Source organism: Lampetra fluviatilis, chromosome 53 (genome assembly GCF_964198595.1).
Source record: "Lampetra fluviatilis chromosome 53, kcLamFluv1.1, whole genome shotgun sequence".
Taxonomy (NCBI): Eukaryota; Metazoa; Chordata; class Hyperoartia; order Petromyzontiformes; family Petromyzontidae; genus Lampetra; species Lampetra fluviatilis.
Window position 1 is genome coordinate 864,244 of NC_136327.1, and position 27,228 is coordinate 891,471.

At 59.6% G+C, this 27,228-nt stretch overlaps 1 protein-coding gene across 1 annotated transcript; it reads right to left on the bottom strand.

Annotated features, from left to right (window-relative positions):
- Positions 1-1,641: 1,641 nt before the first annotated feature.
- On the bottom strand, positions 1,642-27,120 carry LOC144949237 (microtubule-associated protein 1B-like). Its single transcript, XM_078879135.1, has 10 exons — positions 26,831-27,120; positions 17,265-17,366; positions 14,654-14,736; positions 12,410-12,553; positions 11,720-11,839; positions 11,175-11,321; positions 10,353-10,475; positions 4,305-9,600; positions 3,143-3,369; positions 1,642-2,919 (listed from the first exon to the last, which is right to left on the bottom strand). Exons 1-10 carry the CDS (start codon positions 27,012-27,014, stop codon positions 2,764-2,766), a joined length of 6,582 nt encoding a protein of 2,193 aa, XP_078735261.1. The 5' UTR covers positions 27,015-27,120; the 3' UTR covers positions 1,642-2,763.
- Positions 27,121-27,228: the final 108 nt, after the last annotated feature.

A 27,228-nucleotide genomic window follows, 5' to 3' on the forward strand; every position in this document is an offset into this window, starting at 1 on the left:
TCTAGTTCCTCCACTCACACCACCACCACTTAATCACCCATGGAATATTCTCCAGGAGCCCCCCCCCCCACCCTTTGACCCGCAACTCCTAACCCCCCCCCCCTCCCATTTTCTGGAGCTCGGCCCTGGACAGCTCCGGCTGACGAAGCTCTGGCCACACCAAACACGCTTTGTCTGCGCTTCCATTGCGGCCGTTTCATCCGATTAGACGTCAATCACCACATGAGCGAAAGCATAGCGAGACAGAAACACAGCTGATGAGCATGGTGGCATGGAAGCCTGCGGTAATCTGCGTAAAAGTTACGAGCGTTTAAACCTCTGGCTAAAGGCGTGGGCTATCCGCAGCCACTGTTACGTATCGGTCACAGTTGACCTTTGTGGGGTTAGGCCACGCAATGATCCGGCCACAGCTGTGTCGTCAGGACCCTCCACCACTACCCCGACGCAGCCAAACAAATTGTCACGTGGCGTACAAGCGTTTAACAACAACAACAACGACTACAATTGTTTCAGCTCACTGACTCACCCACACACTCATCCACTCCCACAAAGACAAAGGTCCCCCGTATAGCCTTAACATACTGTTGGGGCAAGTGCTGTTAGCGAGTAGCACCTATGAAGGCCAACACGGCACACGAGGGGGTGGGTGGCCAGCACCACGCCCGGCCGCCTTTGTCTCCCCAGTGGCGATGTTCACACACTCACCATCAGTTACTCATTCACCCACTCACACATCCACCCACTCACACACGAACATCCACTCACACACAGACAAAGATCCCTCGTATAGCCTTGAACAGACTGTTGGGGCAAGTGCTGTTAGCGAGCACCTATGAAGGCCGGAACTCACACACCCACACACACCCACACACTCACACACACACTCACACTCACCCACACACCCACTCACCCACACACCCACTCACTCACCCACACACACACTCACCCACTCACCCACACACTCACCCACACATACTCACTCACACACACTCACCAGTGAGTCAGCTCAAACAATGACAATCCTCGCTTTGTTAAACGATTGTAACACCTCCTGACAAATCAGTGTATTTGGCTGTGTCGGCTGGTGGAGGGTCTGGACGACACAAACACATCTATTATGAATTACAACTTTAAATTCCGCTTCTAATTTAGTGAGGATGCCGCAGTGGTGCAGCGATGAGCAACACTGGCCACCCAGACTGGGGGAGCATGGGTTCGACTCCGCCTTCCGCCACACGCTTTGAATGCACGGGGCCAGCTCCGAAGCGACATTGCATCCATCCCCCTGTGACTCTGTCGATGGGTGGCACCAGCGGTCACGTGTCGTGGCGGTGGTGGTGGGGTGTGGATACTCCCACCTCTCCCCCCACGCCATGGCCAACGTGGTAGGCCAAGTACCCTCCAGATGCTCCCTCTAAGTGGAGGTCCCACCCGCGAGCAGTGGCGTGAGCAAGGCTGTTGCAGGGCTGCCCCTTTGCCTGCTGCCGTCCAATGGACACACAGCCACGGACGGAGCCGGGGGCGCGGGGGAGGGGGGCACAGGGGACCCCCACTCACTCGTCTAGCAGTGATGCCCGTACTCTGCCCCCCATCCTTCCACCCCCCCACCCCCCCCCCCCCGCACAACTCATTAACGACCCCCACACACACGAGCACCGGGAGATCTTCCTCCCCTCCTCCACACCGGCACACACGATCCCTCTCCTCCTCTCTACACTGTACACTCCTAGCAGATCTGTGGTGTCCTCCCTCCCCCACCCACTTGGATGTAGGGGTTAGGTTACGGGGTTAGGGATAGCATTGGGGTTGAGGGTCTGGGTAAGGGTTAAGGGTCAGGGCTGGACATCGTCGTGACCATTCCCGAACCACTTCACCCATCATGCACTTCACCACAACCTGCGCCGCCACGACAGGGCGAGCACCGCGCTCCATCACCGCGCGGCTGGTGCAGGTCACGTGGAGCCACGTGGAGCCACGTGATCTGCACCGCGCCGACAGCGACACAGGCGCACAGCCCGTGGGGACGAGCCCCCTCGACCGCACCGAGACTCGGGGCCCGACGATTGTCCCCTTGTCATCACGGTGACTTAGTCACTCCGCGCGTACAGCACGTGGCGTTGTGATTTGCTTGGCCGTGCCGGGTGGTGGAGGGCCTTGACGACACGGATAGATTTAGCGCGAACACTCGGCTGCGTTTCAAATTCGTGACCGCTGCGAGCGTGAAATGTCCACCCCGCTCAGCCGCACAGAACAGTGGAGGGGAGCGGGGGGTGGGGTCAGGGGTCCCTGTTTCGTGATCCCCAAGTCTGGGGTGGGCAGTGGTGGGGGGCGAGGCGGGAGGGGGGGTCGTGGATATGACATCGCAGCATCGCGAGAGGTGGTGACGCCCGTGTAAGATCGATGGTGTGGCCGCCCTGCGGTAAAGGGGGGGGTGTTGTGGCCGCTGGTGGCCCCTGTGGTCTGGGACGTCTCTGACGCCGCATGCCAGGGGTGTACATGGATGACATTCGGGGTTGGGTGAACCCTGCGACTCAGGCCCTGACCTTGCACGCTGGGGTTCGATCTCTCTCTCTGTAAGTAGACGGCGTGGCTGTATCTCTCGCTACATGTCGAGATGGTGTGCACCTTGTGGGGGGAGTGTTGTACAAATAAATATTTTGAAATTCTGATCGTGGCCGGTCGTGAGGCGTCGTTGTATGACGATGGAGGCCCCCACCCCCTCTCAACCACCCAGCCCCCCCCACCACGCTCCTGGCGGAACTCTCAGAACTCGACCTTGCAGGCGGGGAACGCCTCGCCCTGCATGAGCACGGTGCTGTTGGCGGCGAGCACAGCGACGTGCAGGCGGCGCTGCTCTTCGCGCGTCTCGTGGAACCACTGGCGCAGCACCTCCGTGTCGTGCGTGGGCACCACCGTCACCTGGACCCCCCCACACCACCACGATCAGTCACGGTGATACACAGGTGTGCACTGTACAGGTGACACAGGTGCGCACTGTACAGGTGACACAGGTGCGCACTGTACAGGTGACAGGTGCGTACTGTACAGGTGACACAGGTGTGTGCGTGCCGGCAACAGAACTGTGAGCTGCGTTGAATCAGCACTCCACCCTCACCTCCGCCCTCCCATTCCCCCGGCTCACCTGCGCGTCGCCCCCCCAGGTGGCCTTCCCCCGGAGCAGCGCGTCGAGCACGGCGCGGCAGGGCTGGCTGGCGCCCGCGTGCGCGCCGCTCACCACGTAGTGCGCCGCTCGCACCCGCCGGAAGAATTCGGCGTCGCAGGCCCCCGGCGCGGCGTGCCCCGGCACGAACGCGAGGTCCACGTGCACGGGGAGGGGGGCGGCCCCCCGCGGGGAGGAGCGCCCCGCGCCTGCAGCGGCACAACGCAGAGTGGGGGGGGGGGGGGCACACCGCACGTGAACACGCAAAGACAAAGATCCCCCCCTTCCCCCCCGCGTGTGTCGACTTTGACAGACCGCCGGGGCGAGTGGCTGTTTGCGAGCAGCACCTGCGGCGGCCGGGACGGTGGGGGGTGGTGTGGTCACCCACCACGCCCGGCCGCCTTTGTCTCCCCAGTGGTGACGTTTACACGCCACGCCAGGTACTCATTTAAGACTGAGTCGACCTATGGGAGGCCCAGAACTGATTCAGATAATGGTCACTGGTGTTGGCCATGGGCGGGAATCGAAGTCGGGTCGACGGGTTCGTAGTACAGCAAGTTTACCGCTACACTACCGCTACCCACAAAGACAAAGATCCCCCGTATAGCATTAACAGACTGTAGGGGCAAGTGCTGTTAGCGAGCGTCTGTGAAGGCCGGCACGGCACACGAGGGGGTGGGTAGCCAACACCACGCCCGGCCGCCTTTGTCTCCCACACACCCACACGGACACACACACACACATGGGCACAGGAGTACAGGTACACAGGTGACAGGATATAAAGGTGACTGTGCGCACAGGTGACGAGGTAAACAGGTGGCAGGTAAACAGGTGGCAGGTAAACAGGGTGTACAGATACGCGGTTACACGGCGGGGAAGCGATGTCAATCGAGGGGAGCTCGCAAGGGGATCACGCGCAGGGCTCGCCACGATGGGAGGGGGAGCCGAGCGCGCTCTGCTGGCAGCAACAGCAACGAGCCATGACGCTGCTGGTGACGATGGCGATGCAGACAATGCTGCTGCTGCTGATGGTGGTGCTGCTGCTGCTGATAGTGGTGGTGCTGCTGCTGCTGATGGTGATAGTGATGCTGGTACTGATGATAATAGTGATGCTGCTACTGCTGCTGCTGAAGGGCAGCCTCACCCGTGCCGGCCGCCTTCCCGTCAACCCGTGCCCGCGTCTTCCCATTGGGGCTCTTCGCCGCATCCTTCTCCACATCCTCCTCCTCCTCCTTCTTCTTCTTCGCCTTCTTCTTCTCCTCCTCCTTCCCCGCGCCCGTCGCCACCCCGGCTGCCCTGGCCTTGGCGTGCGACCTCCGGCCCGGCGAGGAGGGCGCAGCCGTCGCCTTGCGACCCTTGGCGGCCTTCTCCCCGGGCTCCCGCTTGAGCTGCCCGTCCGGCGGCGTCGCCACCTCGGGGTCGACCATGGCCACGCCGGGGTCCCGCGCCGGCGGGCGGGGATCCGGCGGCGCCGCCGTCACCGCCGCCGGATGCCGGAAGTCGGACGAAGGCGCCGGGGGAGGCGGCGGGGCCGGCGCCGGCTTGTCGGCGGGCAGGCACTCCGAGTCGTCGTCCGAGTCCAGCATGGCGTCGGCTGTGATGGACGGGCACTCCTCCGTCTCGGGGGGCACGTCCGAGTCCGTCTGCGTGGGCAGCGACTCGCTGACGGACGAGGGCGGCGTGTCGTCGTCGTCGTGGTGGTGGCGGTGGTGGGTGTGGTGGTGGTGACGGGATGCAGCTGGCGGCGGCGGCGGTGGCGGCGGCGTCCCGACGGGCCCGCACAAGGGCCCGGCCTCGCTCACCAAGATGCCGCCTCTGCCTTCTTCATCTTCTTCTCGTTTCTCTCCACGGTCCCAACCTCCTGGGCTCCACGGTCGGTCGCCACGTCGGTTGTCCCCATCGGACATCGGAGACAGCGATGCCCTCGCGTGCTTGAACTCGCAGGGAGACACGAGGCACAAGTCGACGGCAGCAAGAGGTGCAGCCTCGCTGATAAGAAACCCACTGCCACCATCGTCGTTGTCATCGTCGTCGTCGCTGCGAGCTCTGCGGCCAGTCGAGTCGTTCCCCTGGTCGCACGGCGCGCCGTCACCGCGTGCCGGGACGGCCGGCGCGTTGTCACGGTGGGCTCGGGGCGACGGCACCTCCACAACGGACGGCCCCTCGAGGGTGCGGGAGGAGGACCTGAACGAGGAGTTCCTCGACAATTCCGGAGAGGCTACCTCCTCGACGATGGGCGAGGTGAGCGGGGAGCCGGCAAACGGGTCCGAGGGCGACGTCACGGACTCGATCAAGGGCCAGCGGCCCGACTCCGGCTCCTCCTCGGGGGCCGCGTCGGGCGTTTTGGCGAGCTCCACGACAGGGTACCCAGCGGGGGACCCCTCAGGCGAGGGGCCGCTCCCCCCACGGGGAGACCCACGGCCGCCGCTCTCTAAGGGGTCGCCCTCCGGCGTGGACGACTCGGGGGAGTTGTCGGATTTGCGCAAACTCAGGTTGAGGACGGGCTCGGGTCGTGCGACGGGGCCCGGCGGGGCGTTGCCCCACCCCAGCTTCGCGTCGGAGAGGAGGCAAGGCCCTGGGCCCTCCGCCGACGGGGAGAAGTCCACCTCTGTGGGGCCGTTGGCCACGGCTCGAGGGGCCGCTTCACGTTCGTGTGAACGCTCTTCTCCACGCCCCATCACTGCCGATTCCCGCTCGGGGGGATCGCGGCAGTCGTCGACCGTGAAGTAGCGCCACTCCTTCTCCGGCGGGGCCCGCTTCTCGACGGCGCTTCCCGGGATGAGCACCACATTGGCCTTGCTCGGGCGACGGGGGCCCTGGGACTCGGGCGACGGGGCCTCGAACTGGATGTAGCCTGGCCCCACGATGTTCTCCTCCACGGGCGACAGCGACCTCTCCGAGGAAGACCGCGGCTGCTGCGACAGAGACCCCTCGTGCTTCCGGCTGGACGCCCTCTGCGCCCGGTCGCCCTCTCCGACGGTGGCCGGGCCCGAGCCGAGCGGCGGCCGCGCCTCCTCGAAGGGGCTGAGCGAGGGGAAGTCGGCGGCGACCCCCAGTGACGGGGGAATCTTGTCGAAGCTCAGCGACCTCGTGCTCTTCGGCGCGCCGCCCTCGCCGGTCAGCGACTCGAACTCCTTCAGGTCCAGCTTGGGGGGGCCGGCGGCCTCAGCGGCCTCGGGAGTGGTCGACGAGCCCCGATCCCTCCCGCCCGAGGACTCCTCCTCAGACGCGGACGACTGGCAGGATGGCGGCCGGTAGCAGGAGCCCAGAGGCGGGGGGCTGCGCATGGGGGACAGCACTTTCTCGTCGGAGTGGACAAAGTCCGGCACGGGCTCGTCCATGGGGCTCACGTTCTGCTCCCCGTCAGGGCTCGTGGCGCTGGGTGGCGCCGCGCCTGGCACGGTCGCATCCACGACCTCCGCCTGCACCATGCTGAACTTCTCCTCGACGGGAGACTGGTAGAACGGCGTGTGGCCGGCGCTGGCCGGCGGAGAGACCGCGTGGGAGTCCGGGCGGAAGGCCGTAGTCTCGTCAATGATATGATCATTCAGCGAATTGTTGAGCTTCTGCTCAAAGTTAAGGATGTTCCGGTCTAGCGTCGTCCTGATCTCGGTGGGTGTCAGGTCGAAGTTCACGCTCCGCTCGCTGCCGGGGGTCTTGAGGAGCGGCGACGGAGGAACCGGGCTCTTTTGGGGACTTCCATTGCTCGCCGAACCTCGCCGGAACAGCTGCCCTCCCTCCCCTCCCTCCTCGCCATTCTTGGCCACGTTGGCAAGGCAGAATTTCGCAGGCTGCAGTTGAAAGGACCTGTCTTCTTCGATGGAAGAGGTGGGAGATATCGTGTGTGCCGAGACGATGCAGTCCTTGCCCTGCGTCTCCTCCGTGCGGGTCACCGTGGAGGACGATTCGCTGTCGAGGCGCTCCCTCTCCAACCACGCTGGGTTTGCTAGGTCCACGTGGAGCTTCGTCGCGTGGACGTTACCAGCGGCTCCGTTCCCAGCGGCTCCGTTCCCAAGTGTCTGGTTCCCTACGAAGGCCAGAGACTCCATCTCTAGGTAGGTGGACAGATTATCCGCGGCAGGGTAGTGCAATGGTGCAGACGGCACTTTGCCACCGCTCGTGGGGAAGTTTTCTGTCAGATTTGACGACACTTTTTCACGTTCGCGTTCGAAAGCAGCAGCTTCTTCTTGTTCGTCATCGCCGCCGCCGTCCTCGCGTCGTTCAGGCTCTTCATCGGAGCTCTCCGCGTCGGCCTGGTTGGCAGCTCCGTCCGAATCGGTCCGGCTATCAGAATCCCGCGGCGCTCCGGGGCGAGCGGAGCTCGTGGCGTCTCCCGTGATGGCACCGCTGGCCTCGTCGCCACCGCGGTCTCCAGGACCCTCGGAGGCTTCGCCGCCGCCCGGGCCCGGCTTTTGCCCCGCGTCGTTGTTCGCGTCGTTCCGCGTGCTGTCCCTCTCTTTGAACTCCTGCTCGTCATTGTCTTCGGTCTCGGCCTTCTCCTCGTAGTCCCCCGTGTCGGAAGATTCCCCGAAAGCATCGTCCTCCTCCTGCTCCGCCTCCACCACCGCCGCCACTTCACGTTCCTCCCCCTCCTCTCGGCCCACGCCTCCTTTCCCCACCTTGATCTCACCGCCCGACTCTTCGGGAGGCGAGGACTCGAGCTCGGCTTCGCCGTCCGTGGCTGCGATCCCTTCGTCGGGGGATTCCGTGGAGAGTGCGGTGCAGAAGCAGGGCTCTTCGCCGATGCTCGGGACGATGTCCTCCTTGGACAGCGGCGTCTCAGGACTCCGGTCCTCCAGGACCTCATCTTCCACAGGGACATCTCCCTTATCGATGATCTCCAAGCCGGATTCCTCCCCCACCTCCCCTTCCACCTGCTTGAGGTCTTCGAAGTCACGGGTCAGATCTTCAGGTGTGGACATGCGGGACCTTTCCAGCTGCTGCTCCATCTTTGTGTGGAGTGTGGCCAGGGCGGGTGACGGCGCCACGTTCGGAGCGGTCACCGTGGTACTCCTGGCTGGGCCGTCGGCCTTCTTCTTGTCCACCTTCGCTTTGGCTTTGTCTGCGGTCTTTGTGGCGACGGGCGCCGTCTCCTTCAGGGAAGATTCCCTCTTGAGCGGCTTCTCCGGGGTCTTCTTGGTTGGCTTGCGAACGTCCTTCTTCACCTCCTTGGCCTCTCGTTTCACCTTCCCCTCCGAGGCCCTGGCCGTCTTCTTCGGCTCTTCCTCCGTTTTGGACGAGAGTGACGACTCCCTCCTCACCTCCCTCCTCACCTCCCTCTTCACCTCTTCCTTCTTCAGCTCCTTCTTGTCGACTCTGACCTTCCGCTCCGCTCTCTTCACATCGTCACGCTTCACTTCCTTCGTCACGTCCTTCTCCCGCTTCAACTCCTTCTTCGGCTGCTTTCCCTCTTTCTCCTTCTGGCTGACGCTGTCTGCCCTCTTCAGCCTCTCCTGCGGATCCTTCACCATCTTCTTCGGGACCTTCTGCATCTTCTTGCTCTCCGCCGGCACGGCCTCCCTCTTCTCCTGCCGGTTCTCGGGAACCGCGGCCTCGCTCGGGGCCACGGACGCCGACCCCGCCGCCGCCTCCTCCTCGGCCGGCTCGGCCCGCCAGCTCTTCACCGCCTCGCTTCTGTCGGCGTTCACGTGACCCAGGCCCCGGTCCCCCCCCGCGCCCCCCCGCGGGCCTCCCGGCGGAGGCGGCGGCGCCCTGTCGCCGGCCGGCCGAGACGCCGGCCCCGCCGCCGCGTCCTCCTTCTCGTGGCCCGCCGCGAGGTCTTTCTCCGTGACCACGGGCCTGCGCAGGAAGTCCAGGTGCCGCAGCCTGTCGAGGCCCTCGAGGATCTTGCCCTGCGGTGCCGAGCCGGCGAACAGGACGCGCACGGTCTTCTCGCACGGCGCCACGGGGTGCCACACCACGAGCGCCGAGATGGACGTCGCGTGGTTCAAGGGCGGCGCGGTGCCGGGGCCGCCGGGGTCGCGGGCCCAGCCCCGCACGAAGCGCCGCAGCTCCTCGCTGTCACCCACCGGGTTGAGCACGTACATGTCCAGGCGGCCCACGCCCATCTTGTGGAAGAGCGTCACCGGCTTCAGGGCGTCGGAGGCCGGGGGTCGGAAGAGCGGCTCGGGTTTGATGCAGAGCTTCTGCAGGAGCTGCACCGTGAGCCGCGCCTCCTGCGCCGCCGTGCGGGCTGACGGGGCGCTGGCCGACGAGGAGGAGGAAGGAGGGTGAGGAGGAAGGTCGGGCGCATTGAAGAAGACGACGCCGATCTCGGGGGAGACGAGGTTCTTCATCCACTCGCTGGGCGAGGTGGAGCCCTGCGAGGCTTCCTCGTCGCCCTCCGCCACCTTGCGCTGCAGGAGGCTGTTCACGCTCGGGAGGTTGTCGGCGCCGGCGTGCGTGATCAACATCGAGTCCACCCGGTCCAGGTGGCGAACCTGGGGGGGGGGGGGGTTACGGGGAGGACGAGGGTGGGGGGATGAGGAGGAAGAGGAGCAGAGGGAGGGAGGAATAATAAGAAAGCCTCGTTCACTCGAGGATTGCTCTCCTTCTGGCGCCATGCTCGGGTGAGGTCGTTTTGCCACAACGCAGAGCAAAGACCGCCAGCAGCGCCACACAAGGGTAGTAAGCGTGGCGTTGTATACTAAAGGATGAAGACGCAGCCCTGCAAGTGCTCGCTCAGGCCACTGCTATACGGAAACCTAGAGAGCCCTTCTAGAGAGAGGGTGTTTTGGCCTACTCCTCCACACTAACTAAGCATCTTGGAACATGTGGTCCACCAGTTAGTCTGTGATCGGCAGGTAACGTATGGTGGAGTTTGGATACTTCGCTACCGTGGGGAACGGTGGCGCAGTGGTTAGTGCACTCCGCTCCTGGGCTTCTTCTAGGTCGACTCAGCCTTAAACTGAGTATCTAGTGCGATGTGTAAACATCACCACTGGGGATACAAAGGCGACCAGGCGTGGTGCTGGCCACCCCACCCTCTCGGTGCGTCGTGCCAGCCTGAATAGGTGCCCACTAACAGTACTTGCCCCAGCAGTCTGTTAAAGGCTATATGGGGGATCTTTGTCATTGTACTCCTCCTCTTCCAACACGTCTGGTCAATGTGGAAGAGTCGCCCCCCCACCATCCCCCCCCCCCCCACTGCACCCCCCCCCCCCCACTGCCCCCCCCCCCCCACCCTCCTCACCAACTTCCAGAGTCCCGAGCTGGGGTGGGAGCCCCCGTCCAGGAGGATGTTGAAGCCGTTGACAGCGAAGAGCGCCGAGTCGCCTCTTCCCCCGGGGAAGATGTAGCAGCAGGGGCGAGTCAGCTGGTCCACCATGCGGGGGGGGGGGGGGAGTGGACATACACGTTCACCTTCGCTATTCAAGACGAGATGTTTGGTGGATGCGTGGTCAATTAACAAACACCCCAACCCCCACCACCCACAACTCACATTGTTGTGCTTTACATCTATGCACCCGGGTCTACGTCCCTATGCCTTTCCCAACCCGACCCGCACCCCTGACCGGTGTGGTGAAGTATGGTCAAATACCCCCTACCACTGCAACGTCGCGTTGGGGGGAGGCCCTCATCCAGCAGTGGATTCAAGATGGTGATGCGGGCGCTGCCGTAGCGCGTTGGCCGCCTGTCACAGAAGGCTCCAATCCAGTGGCCGTCCTGGTCAATTTACAACTTGGCATTGGCGCGTGTATTCGGGTGGCAGCAGGAAACTGTTGCCGTGTTGAACTCGGTGGTGATGACAGAACAGTTTATCGACCCGAGGAGGTATGATGGGCTGAGAGAAGGCCTAGGCCACGGGTCGGCAACGAAAATAACAAGGAGGCATTTTTGTCGAATTCGGTGAATTAAATAAACCTCAATAATAAGTAGCGCCATGAAGCGGTCACTTCAAGAGCCACCGCACGCGGCTCCGGAGCCGCCGGTTGCCGACCCCTGACCTGGGCCGACTGTGGGCAAGGCGGCGACCCCCCCCGCCGCCCCCCCCCCCCGGGGCTCTCCGCTGCACCTTGAGGAATCCCCCGGACGTGGGGGGCTCCAGGAGGTCGAAGGGGCCCTGCACCTCCAGGGACTCGGAGAGGTACTCGGTGAACTCGAGCAGCCCCTCGGTGGGGGGCAGCAGCGGCTCGGGGTTCACACAAACCTCCAGCAGCTCCTGCAGCGCACACGGGGGGGGGGGCACGGGGGGTCACGGGGGGTCACGGGGGGGTCACAGGAGATTCAGGGTCATCACGGAGGACATGGGGTATCATAGGGGACACCTGTACACTCACTCACCTGTACACTCACTCACCTACACACACACTCACCTACACACACACTCACCTACACACACCCCTACACACACCACTACACACACCTCTACACACCTGCACACACCTGTACACACACCTGAACACACCACTACAAAGCTACACACACCTGTACACACCTGCACACACCACTACACACCTACACACACCTGCACACACCACTACACACCTGCACACACCACTACACACACCACTACACACCTACACACCACTACACACACCTGTACACTCGCTCGCTCACCTGCTGCAGGTGCTCGAGTGCCGGCGAGGAGAGCGCGTGCCACCCCCCACGGCGAGGACAGTGCAGGGTGAGGCGGGGGCGGTCAGGGGGGAGCTCGGGGGAGCTCGGGGGCTCAGTCACCTGGGGGGGGGCGGTGAGGGGGAGGGGGGCGGGGAGGGGGGGGGCGGGGAGGGGGGGGCGGTGAAGGGGAGGGGGAGGGGGGCGGGGAGGGGTGGGGGGCGGTGAGGGGGGGGGGCGGGGAGGGGGGCAAGACCGCGGGGTCGGGAGTGTGCCAGGGTTAGGGCTGTGGTAGCGCTCGCGTTGACACTGCACAGGGGTGGACACTGCACTTGCTCGGGGTTTGGGTTAATGGATACGCTTGTGGGGGCCCAGGGGTAGGGATTAGGGACAGAGTTGGGGTTAGGATTGTACTTGGGGTGCCACGGTGACTAGGAGATGTTGACTACCTCGCCTGGTATGCAAGAGGTCGTGGGTTCAATCCCGACCCTGACGCCTGCTGCTGTATATTTGGAGGTTGCGTGTCTCTCTCTCCCCGTTGTCACGTGGATTTTTCTCCAGGTGCTCCGGGTTTTCTCTCCGCATTTCAAATCAGCGTAGCGAGTTTCGTTTAACTCCACTGCGCAGGGTCACGGATAGAGTTTGGGTTGGCATCGTGATCGTGTGGGGGGGGGTGGGGGTCGGGGGGGGAACCTCGGGCTCGGAGAAGATGATGTCGGCGAGCGAGTCGGGGGTGAAGAAGCCGTCGCGGAGACACAGGTCCCCCGAGTCCTCGTAGCAGCAGCCGGCCAGGACGAGCAGCTTGTGGCGGCACGCGCCCGCGACCAGGGCTCGGACCTAAGTGGGGGGCACGGGGGGGGGCACACGCGGGGGGGGGGCACACGCGTGAGCTTGAAGAGCGGCGGGGGGAGGGGGGGCTAATACCCCCTTGCATGCTGGTCACATAATGCAGACGCGCGTGACGCATGCCACGATCCTAACGGTACCCCTGAATTCTAGATTTGAAGTTTTCGCGACTGCAAGGATCCATACTATTTGGTTCTTTCGGTAAAGTCACGCAGGTGAAAATAATAATAAAATAAAATAAAGTGAAAAAACAAGTAAATTAAATCACGATGTATCGGGCGCAACACAAGCGCCCTTCATAAGATTTGTCCATGAAGCCATCCAGATATACAAACATAGACACAACTTCAACCGAGAGGATGGATTCAAATTGAGCAATCATTGGATGGATGTTGTTAACCAAGTTAAACTTTAGCTGCCTTATAGTTTATATTCATATCCACATCTCCAGTATTTTATTCCCAGCCTTGCTCACTACCATCACTAGGAAATTTGACGTGCAGTGTTTCAATCGTGCAAATGTGTCCCCCCATCCCACTCCCCCCCCCATCCGATGTACAGGAGCATCACGTCCACCCTGAGGATTGGCCTCCATAGCCCACGCCCCGCCCCCACACTCACCCCGCCCTCGTCCCCCCCCTCCTCAGCTATATAAACTCTTCTCAAAGCCACCTCGTTGGCAAACCTCAGCAACTGTTCTCGCTGTGGTGGTCCCCACCTGATGAAGGACGCTTGTGTTGTGCCTGAAACGTCGTGATTTTATTTAGTTGTTTTTTCACTTTTTAATTTAATTTTATTATTATTTTCACCGACGTGACTTTACCGAATGAACCAAAGAGTAAGGTACCCCTACAGCTAAACACGACCCCTAGCACAATCCCAACATCTACCCCAACACCACCCCCGATACTACCACGAACACGATGTTACCCTGCCACCTCAAATACCCCAAATTATAGCCCTGGCATCACTCCCGAGGCTATCCCTACCTCAAACTAAGTATGTTGAACTTCTTTAGCATCGTACGTAGCCAATCACACTAATCGGAGGTGAGGGGGGGGACAACAAACTGAACCCTAAAGAAATGAGTTTCCAATTTGTATTTAGGAGTGCATAGCTCCAGTGGCTTCGTGATCACCACTCCCACAGAGGACACGAATCACGCGCCTACAGGGCCGACCTGGGGCACAGGAGGACACGAATCACGCGCCTACAGGGCCGACCTGGGGCACAGGAGGACACGAATCGAAACTCAAAGGCAACAGAAGCAGAAGAAGCCGCCACGCAAAGCCAAGGGAGAAGGATCCCGCCTCCCCGTATAGCCTCACCCGGCCCGTGGGGCAAGTGCTGTGACCCCGTTAGCGAGCGCCGATTGTGAGGCCGACTCGGCTCATGAAGGTGAATGGCGGTCTCCCCCACCCCCGAATGCTGATGGGGTTTACTCACTGCACCAGGTACTCAGTTGAAGGCTGAGTGGACCTAGGGGAGGTCCATTGATCGGTTTGGATATTGGCCGTGAGCGGGAATCGAACAGGTTATAGATTTGAAGCTTTCGTGACTGCAAGGATTCATACTCTTAGGGTTTTTCGGTAAAGTCACGTAGGTAAATAATACATTTACTCACAGTAAATTTAGTTGTGACGGTCCCACCTGAAGACGGAGACTTGTGTTGCCTCCGAAACGTCGTGATTTAAATTAGTTATTTTTTCATTTATTATTATTTTATTTTATTATTCTTCTTTTTTTACCTACGTGACTTTACCGAAAAAACCTAAGTGTATGAATCGAACTGGTGTCTGCAGGGTTCGTAGGGCAGTGCTCTTTCCACTGCACGCATCCCGTCACACACACCAACACATACTCACCCCGAGATGCTGAGACGCTCACGCACATCAAGAGTAGGGAGTGATGCAGGGGGATGGAGGGGAGGGGGGGTCTAGGATGGAGGGGGGGTAGGGGTGTAGGGGAGGGAGTGATGCAGGGGGATGGAGAGGGGGTCGAGGGTGGAGGGGGGGTAGGGGTGGAGGGGAGCGAGTGATGCAGGGGGATGGAGGGGAGGGTGGAGGGGGGGGGTATGGGAGGGGGCCCCACCTCTGTGAACACTGTCTCCTCGGCGGGGTTGATGAGCACCACGCTCTGCAGGTCGTCGCTCTCGTGGTGCAACACTTTTTGTCCTTCAGGAAGGAGAAGAGGAGCGGGCGGAGCAGCCAGCAGAGGGGGCGGGGGGGGGGGCAATGGGGAACGCGACCACCGACATTCATGTTGACGAGCAGAGCTCAGACTCGTACCTCGCAGTTCATCAAATCATTACTCGACAGGCACCTGCGCACGTGCACACTCCCCATTGGTCAATCCACTGCTCGATTGAGGAGCTCTCTGCCTTCCCGTCCACCTTCAAACCTAATTTGCCCGTGCCAACTTTCATCACAGGAAATGAATTTTCTTCAATATCGACCGGATGTCCGTGCGGTATTATCGATTTCTTCGGTAACGCGGCCGTCTCGGCCATGATGTGTCTATTCCCTTGGTCGCTGTAACTTTCTTTTATTTGCCTTTGCCATTTAGATGATCCATGCCACTCGTGCAAATGAGACTGCGTTGTGGTCTCTTGAGTTCCCAGCCTGGTTAAGCCAAATAAACAGGGAACTCGATGAACTCGCTCATTCACTCACTCATTCACTCACTCGCTCAATCATTCACCCACTCCCTCACCCACCCACCCACTCATTCGCCCACTCATTCACTCACTCGCTCACCCAGTCGAGTGATTGAGTAGGTAGATGAATGAGTAAATGGTGAATGATTGAGAGGGTGAGTGAGTGAGCGAGTGGGTGAATGATTGAGTGGATAGGTGAGCGAGTGAGTGAGCGAGCTCAAGTTCTAAGCTGACTTTGTGCGACGAGGTGAGAGCTCAAGAGGAGACGAGGAGAGATTCTCACGCGCAAGAGAAGACCCTGGGGTCACCCAAGACCACAAAGGCGAAGCAGACACAGCCATGCTGGAGCAATGAGGCGAATAGGACTCGGGACAAGAACGGGAAGACCCCGCGTGGCCTGGGGCGTCACCCCCCACAAGGAGACGAGCAGACAGAGACCCCCCCCCCCCCCAAAAGGTGGGGGAAGGCGCCTTTAAGCGATCGCCAACGAAGGCCGGCACGGCACACGACTGAGTGGAGGGGGGCGGGCAACACAGCACGCCCGGCCGCCTTTGTCTCCCCGGTGCTGGAGATCCGGCAGCGCGAGGGTTAAGCCCGGCGAGACACCGCGGATGCCTCCGCCGCCGCCGCTGAGATTTGTGGCGTGTTGTTTTTTCTCTCCTTCCTCCCTCCCCAGGAATCCGGAGAGAGTTGACCTCGCGCCATGAATCGCCGATGAGGCGCGGCGAGCGAGCTCGGAATTGGCGCGCCGGGCAGCCGCACCACGCCGGCCGCACCACGCCGGCACAACCATCCCGCCCGACGAGACATCATCGGTGTGAGGGCCACCACACGCTATTACAACCATTGGGGATTTGACAGCATGTTGATGAATGGGGGGGGGGGGGTCGACACGTGTTGTGTATTATGGGGGGCCGCACGTCAGGGGCCGCACTAAAGGCCGCCAGGGGCCCACGGGGCCTCGCAACGAAGAGCGCCGCTCCGTACATCGAGAGCCGTCCTCGTACACGGAGAGACCCACGGGCTCACGTGGAGATACACAACCAGCGAAGACTCCCACAGACACCAGCACACACAGTGGGGGGGGGGGGGGGGCAGCGTGAGTGGCAGGGCCCCTTAGTGCAACGCCTCTGTCCAATCCCCCCCCCACCGCCACCGGCCCCGGGCAGTGTGGGCCCTGGCGCAGTTGCACTGCCTGCACACCGTGACGGCTGCGTCACTACGCAGAAGGGACCATGAGGATGATGATGCTGATGAGAATGCTGCTGCAGATCATGTTAGATCGTGATTGTGATGACAGAATGAAGGTGGTTATGATGGTGAGTATTAATGGTGATGTTCGCGATGTTAAGATAACGGTGGAAGTGGTGATGATCCTCGTCATGGTGAGCCTACTGCTGCTGATGATGACGATGCTGTTGATGATGACGATGATGACGCTGATGACGGTGGTGCTGATGATGCTGATAATGACGGTGGTGCTGATAATGATGCTGATGGTGATGCTGATGACGATGCTGATGATGATTATGATGACGGTGGTGGTGTTGATGATGACGTTGATGATGATGACGGTGGTGCTGATGATGATGCTGATGATGGCGATGCTGATGACGATGCTGATGATTATGATGACGGTGGTGTTGATGATGATGCTGATGATGATGACGGTGGTGCTGATGATGATGCTGATGATGGCGATGCTGATGACGATGCTGATGATTATGATGACGGTGGTGCTGATGATGATGACGGTGGTGCTGATGATGATGCTGATGATGACGACGATGGTGCTGATTCTGATGATGCTGATGATGATGATGACGGTGGTGCTGATGATGATGCTGATGATGGCGATGCTGATGACGATGCTGATGATTATGATGACGGTGGCGCTGCTGATGATGACGGTGGTGCTGCTGCTGATGATGATGATGACGGTGGTGCTGATGATGATGCTGATGATGACGACGATGGTGCTCATGAAGATGACGACGATGGCGTCTCCAGTGCTCGCCCTCGTGCGAGCCGGGGTTTGTCTCGTACCTTGGATCTCGGCTGAGAATCGCGCCGAGTGTCGCGACACGAACATCTTGAGCTGCTGGTCCAGCGAGCGCGACCGGCCGTTCACCTCCCAGCCACGCACGCCTGCAAAGACAGAGACAAAGGTCCCCCGTGTAGCCTCCAGAGACCGTTGGGACGAGTGCTGCGAGCGCCTACGAGGGCCGGCGCGGAGCACGAGGGGGGCTGTGGGTGGCCATCAACACCGTCGCTGATGTGTCATGCCCACCGCGCACCGCAACAGGTGCCCAGCGATGCTGTTGCTCATAAGAGGGAATCGAACCGGGGTCGCCGGGTTTGTGGCGCAGTGCAATGCGTAGACGATCAATTCAAGGTACAGGCCACAGCAGTGCGACCGTGGCCATGCAACCCGAGCTATGGACCACACAGTGAACCCACAGAGACACACAGAGATACATGGAGACTCATAGGGGGCACAGAGAGACACATACAAATATAGAGGTACATAGACATGTATAGAGACCCATACATAGAGAGACATTTAGAGGTACTGTAGATTGAAGACAGGCCACAGCAGTGAGACTGTGGCCATGCTGCACAAGCTATGGACCACACAGTGAACCCACTGCGGGCTGCGCTCCTTCAACGGAGGAGGTTGAGGAAGAGCGACACGACACGGACTCTCTCTGTCTGCTGAAGCCCTCTCGTAGTGGCGAGCTACAGCAGCAGTAGCAGCAGCAGCTACAGCAGCAGTAGCAGCAGTAGCAGCAGCCTCGACAGTGGCCTCGAGCTCCTGAACCATCTCACTGCTGCTGCTGCAGAATTCTCCTGGATCTGATCTAACGTCGATTTATACAGCGCCCTACTCCAAGGCGCTTTCACAACAATATTACATTTGTACATACGATGATCGTGGTTGAAATAAAGAGTGGGGTTTTGGTATTGACAGGGGTTGGGTTGAGGTAGGTCTGCTCGTAGCTGGGCAGCAGGAGCACGGAGTAGCAGTCGGCAGGCTGTGCTCTTCACGAGGCATCGCTGCTGGCACGGTCCATGCCAGCAGCCCGAGTGGCTTTGTGGCTGCTGCTTCATGGCGCCTCCTGTAAGGTTGAGATCCAAGCGCGCGCTCTGTCGGCGTTACTGACTCGCGGCTGTTGGACGCGGGCAGCAGCAACGGCAGCAGCGGCGGCAGCAGCAGCGGCGGCAGCAGCAGCGGCAGCAGACGCCGGCAAATGTCACTCGGAGACGAGCGAGTTGACGAACGACATTAAACCCGCGCGAGCAGCAGCAGCAGCGACAATGCAACTCATTCACTCCGGGCCAGGCGCCAGCCAACCACCGTGATGGCTCGTGCCGCCAGAATCAACAACAACAACAACAGCAGCAGCAGCAGCAGCAGGACCCGCAGTGTTGGCCGCACGGACCCTGCCAAACCCAACCAACGGCAGGAGAGAGATGGCAGCGAGGCAGGTTTTGGATGCCAAACAACCGCGTGGAGCTCTCCCCGTTATCCCGCTCGTGTGCGCCAGTTTGCTCTGGGTACGCCGCGCTGTGTGTGTGTAGTACCAGCGGTGCGTCAAGATCGGCCTCTGTGGAGGAGACTCGTGAAGGACGCTGCTGCTGCTGCTGCTGCTACTACTGGGCAGTTGGAGGCAGTCGCCCTCCAGCAACAGCGGAGGGCAGAAGAGCGACGTTCATAACAACGAGCGGAGCGCCGGGCGCATAACACAGCGAGTTGGCATGGTAGGGGGCACAGGTGGTGCATCGACCAGTCATCTCAAGCATTCAACCCATGGCACCTGGGTCCATTCTGTGACCTCCTGCCAGCGGGCGTTCGACACTTCACGTGACCTCAACGTGCACATAGCCTGGCACGAGCGTCGTGGTGACGTAATCGCCACTTCGTGGCGAATGGCAGTTGTTGTTGTGTGTTTGTGTGTGGGGAGCGGTAGTGTAGAGGTGAGAGGTGAGCGCGCTGCGCTACGAACCCGGCGAACCGAGTTCGATTCTGGCTCACGGCCAAGACCGGTGACGATTATTTGAACCGGCCGCGGGCCTCCCCTAGGTCGATTCGGCCTCAAATGAGCATCTGGCGCGGTGAGTAAACATCGCCACTAGGGAGACAAAGGCGGTCGGGCGTGGTGCTGGCCACCCACCCCCTCGTGTGCCGTGCCGGCCTTCACAGGTGCTGCTCGCTAACAACACTTTCCCCAAGGGATCCTTGTCTTTGTACAAAAACAAGTTATATTGAGATGTGAAAGTGCAGATCTCCAGTGGCTTCCTAATATACCGCGCGCGTTCAGCAGCGCACCTGCGGTGGCCGTCGTGGTTCGATGGCGAGACAACAGCAGCAGCGGCAGCAGCAGCGGCAGCAGCAGCTGCAGCAGCAGCAACAGCTGCTGCTGCAAGGATGACCGCAGTCAGTTCGCGTGCCCCTTGACGACATCAACAAAGCGTTTGTGGGTTCATATGCGGCAAGCACTTTGTGTGCAATGAGCGCGACCCTAGAAGCAGGGCCATTGCCCGAAACGTCGCCTGTCATATTTTTAAGACCACACAGTGGCATTGGCGAATGTGTTGAGGTTTGTTGGCGTGCACACTTGGAGGCGCGACTGCTGCTCTGTGTGCACTGCGCGCGGCCCAGGGCAGCGCCACGGATCGCACTTCCCACTCACATTGTTCATGGCCAGAAATCAAAGCAAGGTCACACGGAGACAAAGGTCCCCCGGGTAGCCTCTAACAGGCTGTCGAGGGCAAGCGCTGCTAGCGAGCAACACCCGTGAAGGCCGGCACGGCACACGAGAGTTGGCCAGCACCACGCCCGGCCGCCTTTGTCTCCCTTCGTGGCGACATGTACGCATCGCAGCAGGTAGTCATTTGAGGCCGAGTAGACCTAGGGGAGCCCCAGAACCGGTTCAGAAAATCGTCACTTGGTGTTGGTCGTGAGCGGGAATCGAACTCGTGTTCGTAGCGCAGCGCGCTGACCGCTGCACCACCGCTCCCGACACCCCGACTGACGCACGCCCACACCGGGCAATCATCACCGCACTCTGCTGACTCAGCTGCTCCCTGCGTCTCGCCCCAACAAAGGCGATGGATTTAATTTCCCTCTCTCGCCTCCTCCCTACGAAGTACAACATCACTCAATGAAACACACAAAGGAATCGACGTTTCGGCCCCAAGCCTCCAACCACGCAAAATAAAGCACTTGCACGTGAATGAGCGCTAATTCATCATCATCATAATCATCGCCGCCATCAGCCATGGCGATCCACTGCTGGACGAAGACCTCCCCCCGCCAGCCCGCCGACATCGCCCGCGTGTCTGCGACGTAGGGGGTCCACCCGGAACGTTGGACGCGAGACGACTGCCCCATCGCTCCGTCTTCACGGACAAGTTCCACTCCTCGCCTCGCGCTCTTCCGCTATCCTTGACCGCCGCCGGCTATCAACCCGTGGAGCCAGCGAATTGGACCGAACGTGTATCCACAGCACATACACAGGAGCAATTAGAACCATCATCATCATCATTATAATTAGAATCATTATAATTAGAATCATTATCATCATTATAATTAGAATCATCATCATCATCCCTCCGCCGTCCAGTCCCCTCCGATCGTGTATTGCCGGGAGGAGACGTGGGGTGCAGCCAAGACTGCAGAATTTTGCATCGAAGGGGGGGGGAGCGTTGGGGGCCATGGGGGACGGAGAGAGCCCCCCCCCCTACCCACCCACGCATTCCGATGCACCCCCTTCGTGTGAGTCGTGGGGGTTCGTAGGGGGGCTCATTCGGAGTCCCGAGGACGAGGGGACGTGTGGAGCGAGGGGGGAGCCCGGTGAGGTCTGCAGACTCGCCCCTTGGCAGCACGCCCACCACCCCGAGTTCTTACGCTCACCCCGTTAACCACAAACCAGTACACACACATCTTGTTCTAACGCACATCTCATACTAACGCCCGCCATTTCAAGGACACATCAGTGAAGCTGAACTTCCGGTTCTAACAAGTACCCTGTTCTACCGCACACCGCTTCCTAGCGGACACTTTCTGCCCTGCAAACTCCGTTATACTGCACAGTCACCCACACACCCACACACCCACTCACCTACCCAGTCTACCACTCACCCACACACCCACTCACCTACCCAGTCTACCACTCACCCACACACCCACTCACCTACCCAGTCTACCACTCACCCACATACCCACTCACCTACCCAGTCTACCACTCACCCACATACCCACTCACCTACCCAGTCTACCACTCACCCACATACCCACTCACCTACCCAGTCTACCACTCACCCACATACCCACTCACCTACCCAGTCTACCACTCACCCACATACCCACTCACCTACCCAGTCTACCACTCACCCACATACCCACTCACCTATCCAGTCTACCCCTCACCCACACACCCACTCACCTACCCAGTCTACCACTCACCCACACACCCACTCACCTACCCAGTCTACCACTCACCCACATACCCACTCACCTACCCAGTCTACCACTCACCCACACACCCACTCACCTACCCAGTCTACCACTCACCCACATACCCACTCACCTATCCAGTCTACCCCTCACCCAAACACCCACTCACCTACCCAGTCTACCACTCACCCACACACCCACTCACCTACCCAGTCTACCACTCACCCACACCCCCCTCACCTACCCAGTCTACCACTCACCCACACACCCACTCACCTACCCAGTCTACCTCTCACCCACACACCCACTCACCTACCCAGTCTACCACTCACCCACACACCCACTCACCTACCCAGTCTACCACTCACCCACACACCCCTCACCTACCCAGTCTACCACTCACCCACACATCCACTCACCTACCCAGTCTACCACCATCGTGCCCGGGTGCCTTTCCACGGCACAAAGGTAAAGGTCCCCCGTGTAGCCTCAACAGACTGCTGGCGCAAGTGCTGTCAGCGAGTAGCACCTATGAAGGTCGACACGGCAGACGAGGGCGTGGCCAGCACTACGCCCGGCCGCCTTTGTCTCCCCAGTGCCGATGTTGATTACACAACTCACCGGCTTCTTCATTCAGGGCCAAGTAGACCAGGGGAGTGTGTGTGAGTGTGAGTGAGTGTGTGAGTGTGTGTGAGAGTGTGTGAGTGTGTGTGAGGAGGGGCATAATCGGTTCAGATAATCGTCGCTGTTATTGCAATCTAACTCGGGTCGCCGGGTGCGTAGCGCAGTTGCGCTAATCGCCGCGCCACCGCTCCCCACACTCGGTCACAGGCGGACATCTCGGCTGTTGTGAGTGTGCACCATTGTTATGGTGCAGGCACGGCTGGTGGTTGTTGTTGTTGTTGGACTGAATGCGTTAAAGCGACCATGGTGGTGTTTCACTCTTGCGGGGCTGTTACGGGGCGAGATGCGGCCATGATAACACCGACTACCCACACGTGCCCCAATTAATACCACGAGTAATTATACAATAATAATGATACTATATATGTATTGTGATTCCTGATATTCAGAAAAAAAAATCCGATTTGATGTTAAAATATTCTCTGCAGTGTTTAATAAGATAATATTCAATTGTTTTCCCTATATATTATATATATAGGATATCTTAGCCAGCACCCAGAGAAAAAAACCCCACGTGCAAGGGGGAAACACTCTATCCCATACAGATGGATCCTCGACGCCCACGGTAAGGGAGTTGGAACAGATGGAGATGAGTCCACACTTCGCCGCCTTCTCCTGGCGAAGAAGGGAGTTTCGTGACCTCTCTGCGTGATCCACCAACCCTCGCTGCTGCTTCCACAATTGTGGATTACAGGCCACGTGCAGTGTAGCCAACACCACCACCACCACCAACACCACCACCACCACCAACACCACCAACACCACCACCAACACCACCACCACCAACACCACCACCACCAACACCACCACCAACACCAACACCACCAACACCACCACCACCACTACCACCACCACCACTACCACCACCACCAACACCACCACCACTACCACCACCACTACCACCACCACCACCACGCATGATGACGAGGATGATGAGGATGAGATATATGGACAGAGTCTGCACGAAATCACCACGTGATTTAATAAAAATCTTAAATATTTGATAAAATTACAACACTGAGATTGCACAATGAGTGGACGAGCTGTGCAGGAATGAGACAGCGTCAAGGTTTAGGACCAGGGCTGGAGAACCGGGGTTAGAGTGACAGTAGGTCTGGGGTTAGAGTGACAGTAGGTCTGGGGTTAGAGTGACAGTAGGTCTGGGGTTAGAGTGACAGTAGGTCTGGGGTTAGAGTGACAGTAGGTCTGGGGTTAGAGTGACAGTAGGTCTGGGATTAGAGTGACAGTAGAACTGGGACTAGCGCCAGGGTGCTTGGATTTATTGGCTTAGAGTTCGGGTTGGAGCTGTAGGGTCAAGGTCAGGACTAGAGTTAAGGCGAGGGTTAGGGCTACGATGGTTAGGCTTAGGGTTATGGTCAAAGTTAAGACTAGCATTAGGATTAGGGCTGTGGTTAGTATCAAGGTTAGGGTTGTAACTATGGTCAGAGCAAAGGAATAACTGGCATTGGACTAAAGGGATTTAGGGCTATGGTTAATGTCAAGGTTAAGGTTAGAATTGGAACAAGGGTTAGGAAAGAGCTGGGATTATGGTTAATGATTAGGGCTATGACAATTGGTGGGAGTAGGGTTAAAACAACTGCTGGCATGACGTCAAGTGTTAGGCTATGAGCTTTGGCCTAGGAGCGCTGCTAGGGCCTGCGCTAGGGCGAGGGTAATGGACGGGGTTCATGTGCGGGCTGTGACTCGTGCGTGGGTTTGGGGTTAGAGCGATGGCTGGGGACTATCGCTCGGGTTATGGGTGAGGTTCGTGTTAGGTTCATACATGGGTACTCGTGTCAGAATGAAGGTTAGAGATAGGGGTTAGGGATTAGGGGTTAGGGCTAGGATGGCAGATAATGGAAAGGGCTATGGTTAGATATAGGACAGGGGCTAGGCTTAGAGACAGGGCTAGGGCTGGGGTTAGGACCTGGGCTAGTGTTGGAGACAGGGCTGGGGCTGGGGCTATGACCTGGGCTAGTGTTAGAGACAGGGCTAGGGCTGGGGCTGGGGCTATGACCTGGGCTAGTGTTGGAGGCAGGGCTAGGGCTGCCCTCTCACGCTGGGGCTAGGTCAGGGCTAAGCCGATGGAGAGATCGATGCGGGAGATCGATGCGGCGAACACGCGCGGGTCACGCCCCGCGCGGAGCACGGATACGAGCAGAGGACACACAGACAAAGATCCCCCGTATAGCCTTCACAGATTTATGGAGGCAAGTGCTATTAGCGAGCACCTATAAAGGCCGGAACGGCGCATGCGGGGATGGGTGGCGATGACGATGCCCAGCCGCCTTTGTCTTCCGAGTGTTAATATTTGCATATCGCACCAGGTACTCATTTGAGGCTGAGTCGACCTACGGGAGGCCCATGACCGGTTCAAATATTCGCTGTCACTGTTATTTTGTCACGAGCGGGAATCGAACTCGGGTGGCCGGGTTCGTAGCGCAAAGCGCGAAATCCACCCACCACTCCCCAAGTGGGAAGACGCTGGCGACAGACCGATCCGACGTGATGATGTTCGTTTGCCTCGTATGAGATACGCTGCGACATTACCCGTGTCATAATTGCTATTTTACATGATTTACCGTTAATAGATGCAAGCATTTCATTACAATACGTGATTGCAATACGTGATTGATAATTAGACGCGCGCACAGAGGGGCCTTAATTACAATTAGTCATCCATTCATATCGCGTGCGAATAAATCTCAAGATACTAAGACAAAAGCACAAACACACAAAGACACGTACATAGAGACAGACACACAGCAACACACACACACACATATACACACGGAGACACACCCACTGATACACACACACACAGACACACTGACACACCCACCGATACACACACACACTGACACACCCACTGATACACACACACAGACACACACAGACACACTGACACACCCACCGATACATACCCACCGATACATACACACTGACACACACACTGACACACACACAGACACACCGCAGACAAAAGACAAAGACCCCCCCCCCCCATGTGACCGCTAACAGGCTGTTGTGGCAAGTGCTGTGAGTGAGCACCGATGAAGGGCGGCACGCGGCGGAGCGGTGTGGCCGACACCACGCCCAGCCGCCTTCCCCCCCCTTCCCCAGTGCTGATGTTTGTCATACCGCAGCTGGTACTGATTTAAGGCCGAGTTGATCCAGGGGAAGCTCACGACCGGTTAAAATATTCACCACTGCTTATTGCTTGTAGAGCTGGAATCGAACTGGGGTCGCCGGGTTCGTAGCGCAGTGCGCTACCCTCTGTGCGGCCTCTCCCCTACAGCGGCACGCGCCACGCGGCGACATGCACACAGACGAAGATCACCGCCGGTGTAGCCTGGCACAGATCGTTGTGTAGGAGCTGTTGGCGAGCGCACAGATCGTTGTGTAGGAGCTGTTGGCCAGCGCACATTCAGACCGCCATGGCGCGCTCGGCCGGGGGGGGGGGGTCTGGGCAGGGCCACGCCCGACCGCTTTTGTCTTCTCCCCCTCCCCCCAGTTCTGATGCTTACACACCGCACCTGGCGTTTATTTCAGGCCGAGTCAACCCACGGGAGGCCCACGATCCGTTCAGCTGTCATTGCCCGGTGATATTTGGCGAGAATCGATCTCAGGTTGCCAGGTTCGTAGCGCAGTGCGCTAACCACTGCGCCACCGCTCCTCCCGCACACGGACACGTTCCCCGACACACACACACACACTGACACACACACACACGGACACACACACACCGCAAGACACACACACACACTGCAAGACACACACACACACCGCAAGACACACACACACCGCAAGACACACACACACACGGACACACACACGCCGCAAGACACACACACACACCGTAAGACACACACACACACCGCAAGACGCACACACACCGCAAGACACACACACACCGCAAGACACACACACCGTAAGACACACACACACCGCAAGACGCACACACACACCGCAAGACACACACACCGTAAGACACACACACACCGCAAGACACACACACACACACCGCAAGACACACACACCGTAAGACACACACACACCGCAAGACGCACACACACACCGCAAGACACACACACACCGCAAGACGCACACACACACCGCAAGACACACACACACCGCAAGACACACACACCGCAAGACACACACACCGTAAGACACACACACACCGCAAGACGCACACACACACACCGCAAGACACACACACACCGCAAGACACACACACACCGCAAGACGCACACACACACACCGCAAGACACACACACACACCGCAAGACACACACACACACCGCAAGACGCACACACACACCGCAAGACACACACACACCGCAAGACACACACACACACACACCGCAAGACACACACACCGTAAGACACACACACCGCAAGACGCACACACACACCGCAACACACACACACCGCAAGACACACACACACCGCCGCTGCAACTCACCTCGCTCCACATCCTCCACAGCCACTCTCAGCTGCTCGTCACTGCTCAATTCGCCCACGACCACCACCATGGATGCACCGCCATCCACCGAGCACGGTGACCCTCCACCGATGCCCCCTCCATCCTGCACCCCCATTCCTCCGTGGCCCGCGTCGCTTCCAAACGGAGCCGCGTCGCTCGCCATTGCTTCTCTCTCTCTGTCTCTCTCTCCACCTCCTCCTCGTCCTCCTCCTCGTCCACCTCCTCCTCCTCCTCGCAATGCGCTGTGGACGCGCCGCCCCTCTGCGCGCGTTTAAAGGGACCGGGGGCGGGTGACGTCACCGCGGGCAGGAGGAGATGCGGGCGGGGGGGGGGGCTGCGGGGATGAAGAGGGGGTGGGGGGGGGGGGCTGCGGGGGA

Excerpts from the sequence above, each read along its gene's own strand:
- LOC144949237 (XM_078879135.1), bottom strand. The coding sequence starts at position 27,014 with ATGGCGAGCGACGCGGCTCCGTTTGGAAGCGACGCGGGCCACGGAGGA. Across the intron at positions 17,367-26,830 it reads TGTGGAGGATGTGGAGCGAG|GCGTGCGTGGCTGGGAGGTG; the intron begins GTGAGTTGCAGC and ends CTGTCTTTGCAG. Across the intron at positions 3,370-4,304 it reads CGGGAAGGCGGCCGGCACGG|GCGCGGGGCGCTCCTCCCCG; the intron begins GTGAGGCTGCCC and ends GTGCCGCTGCAG.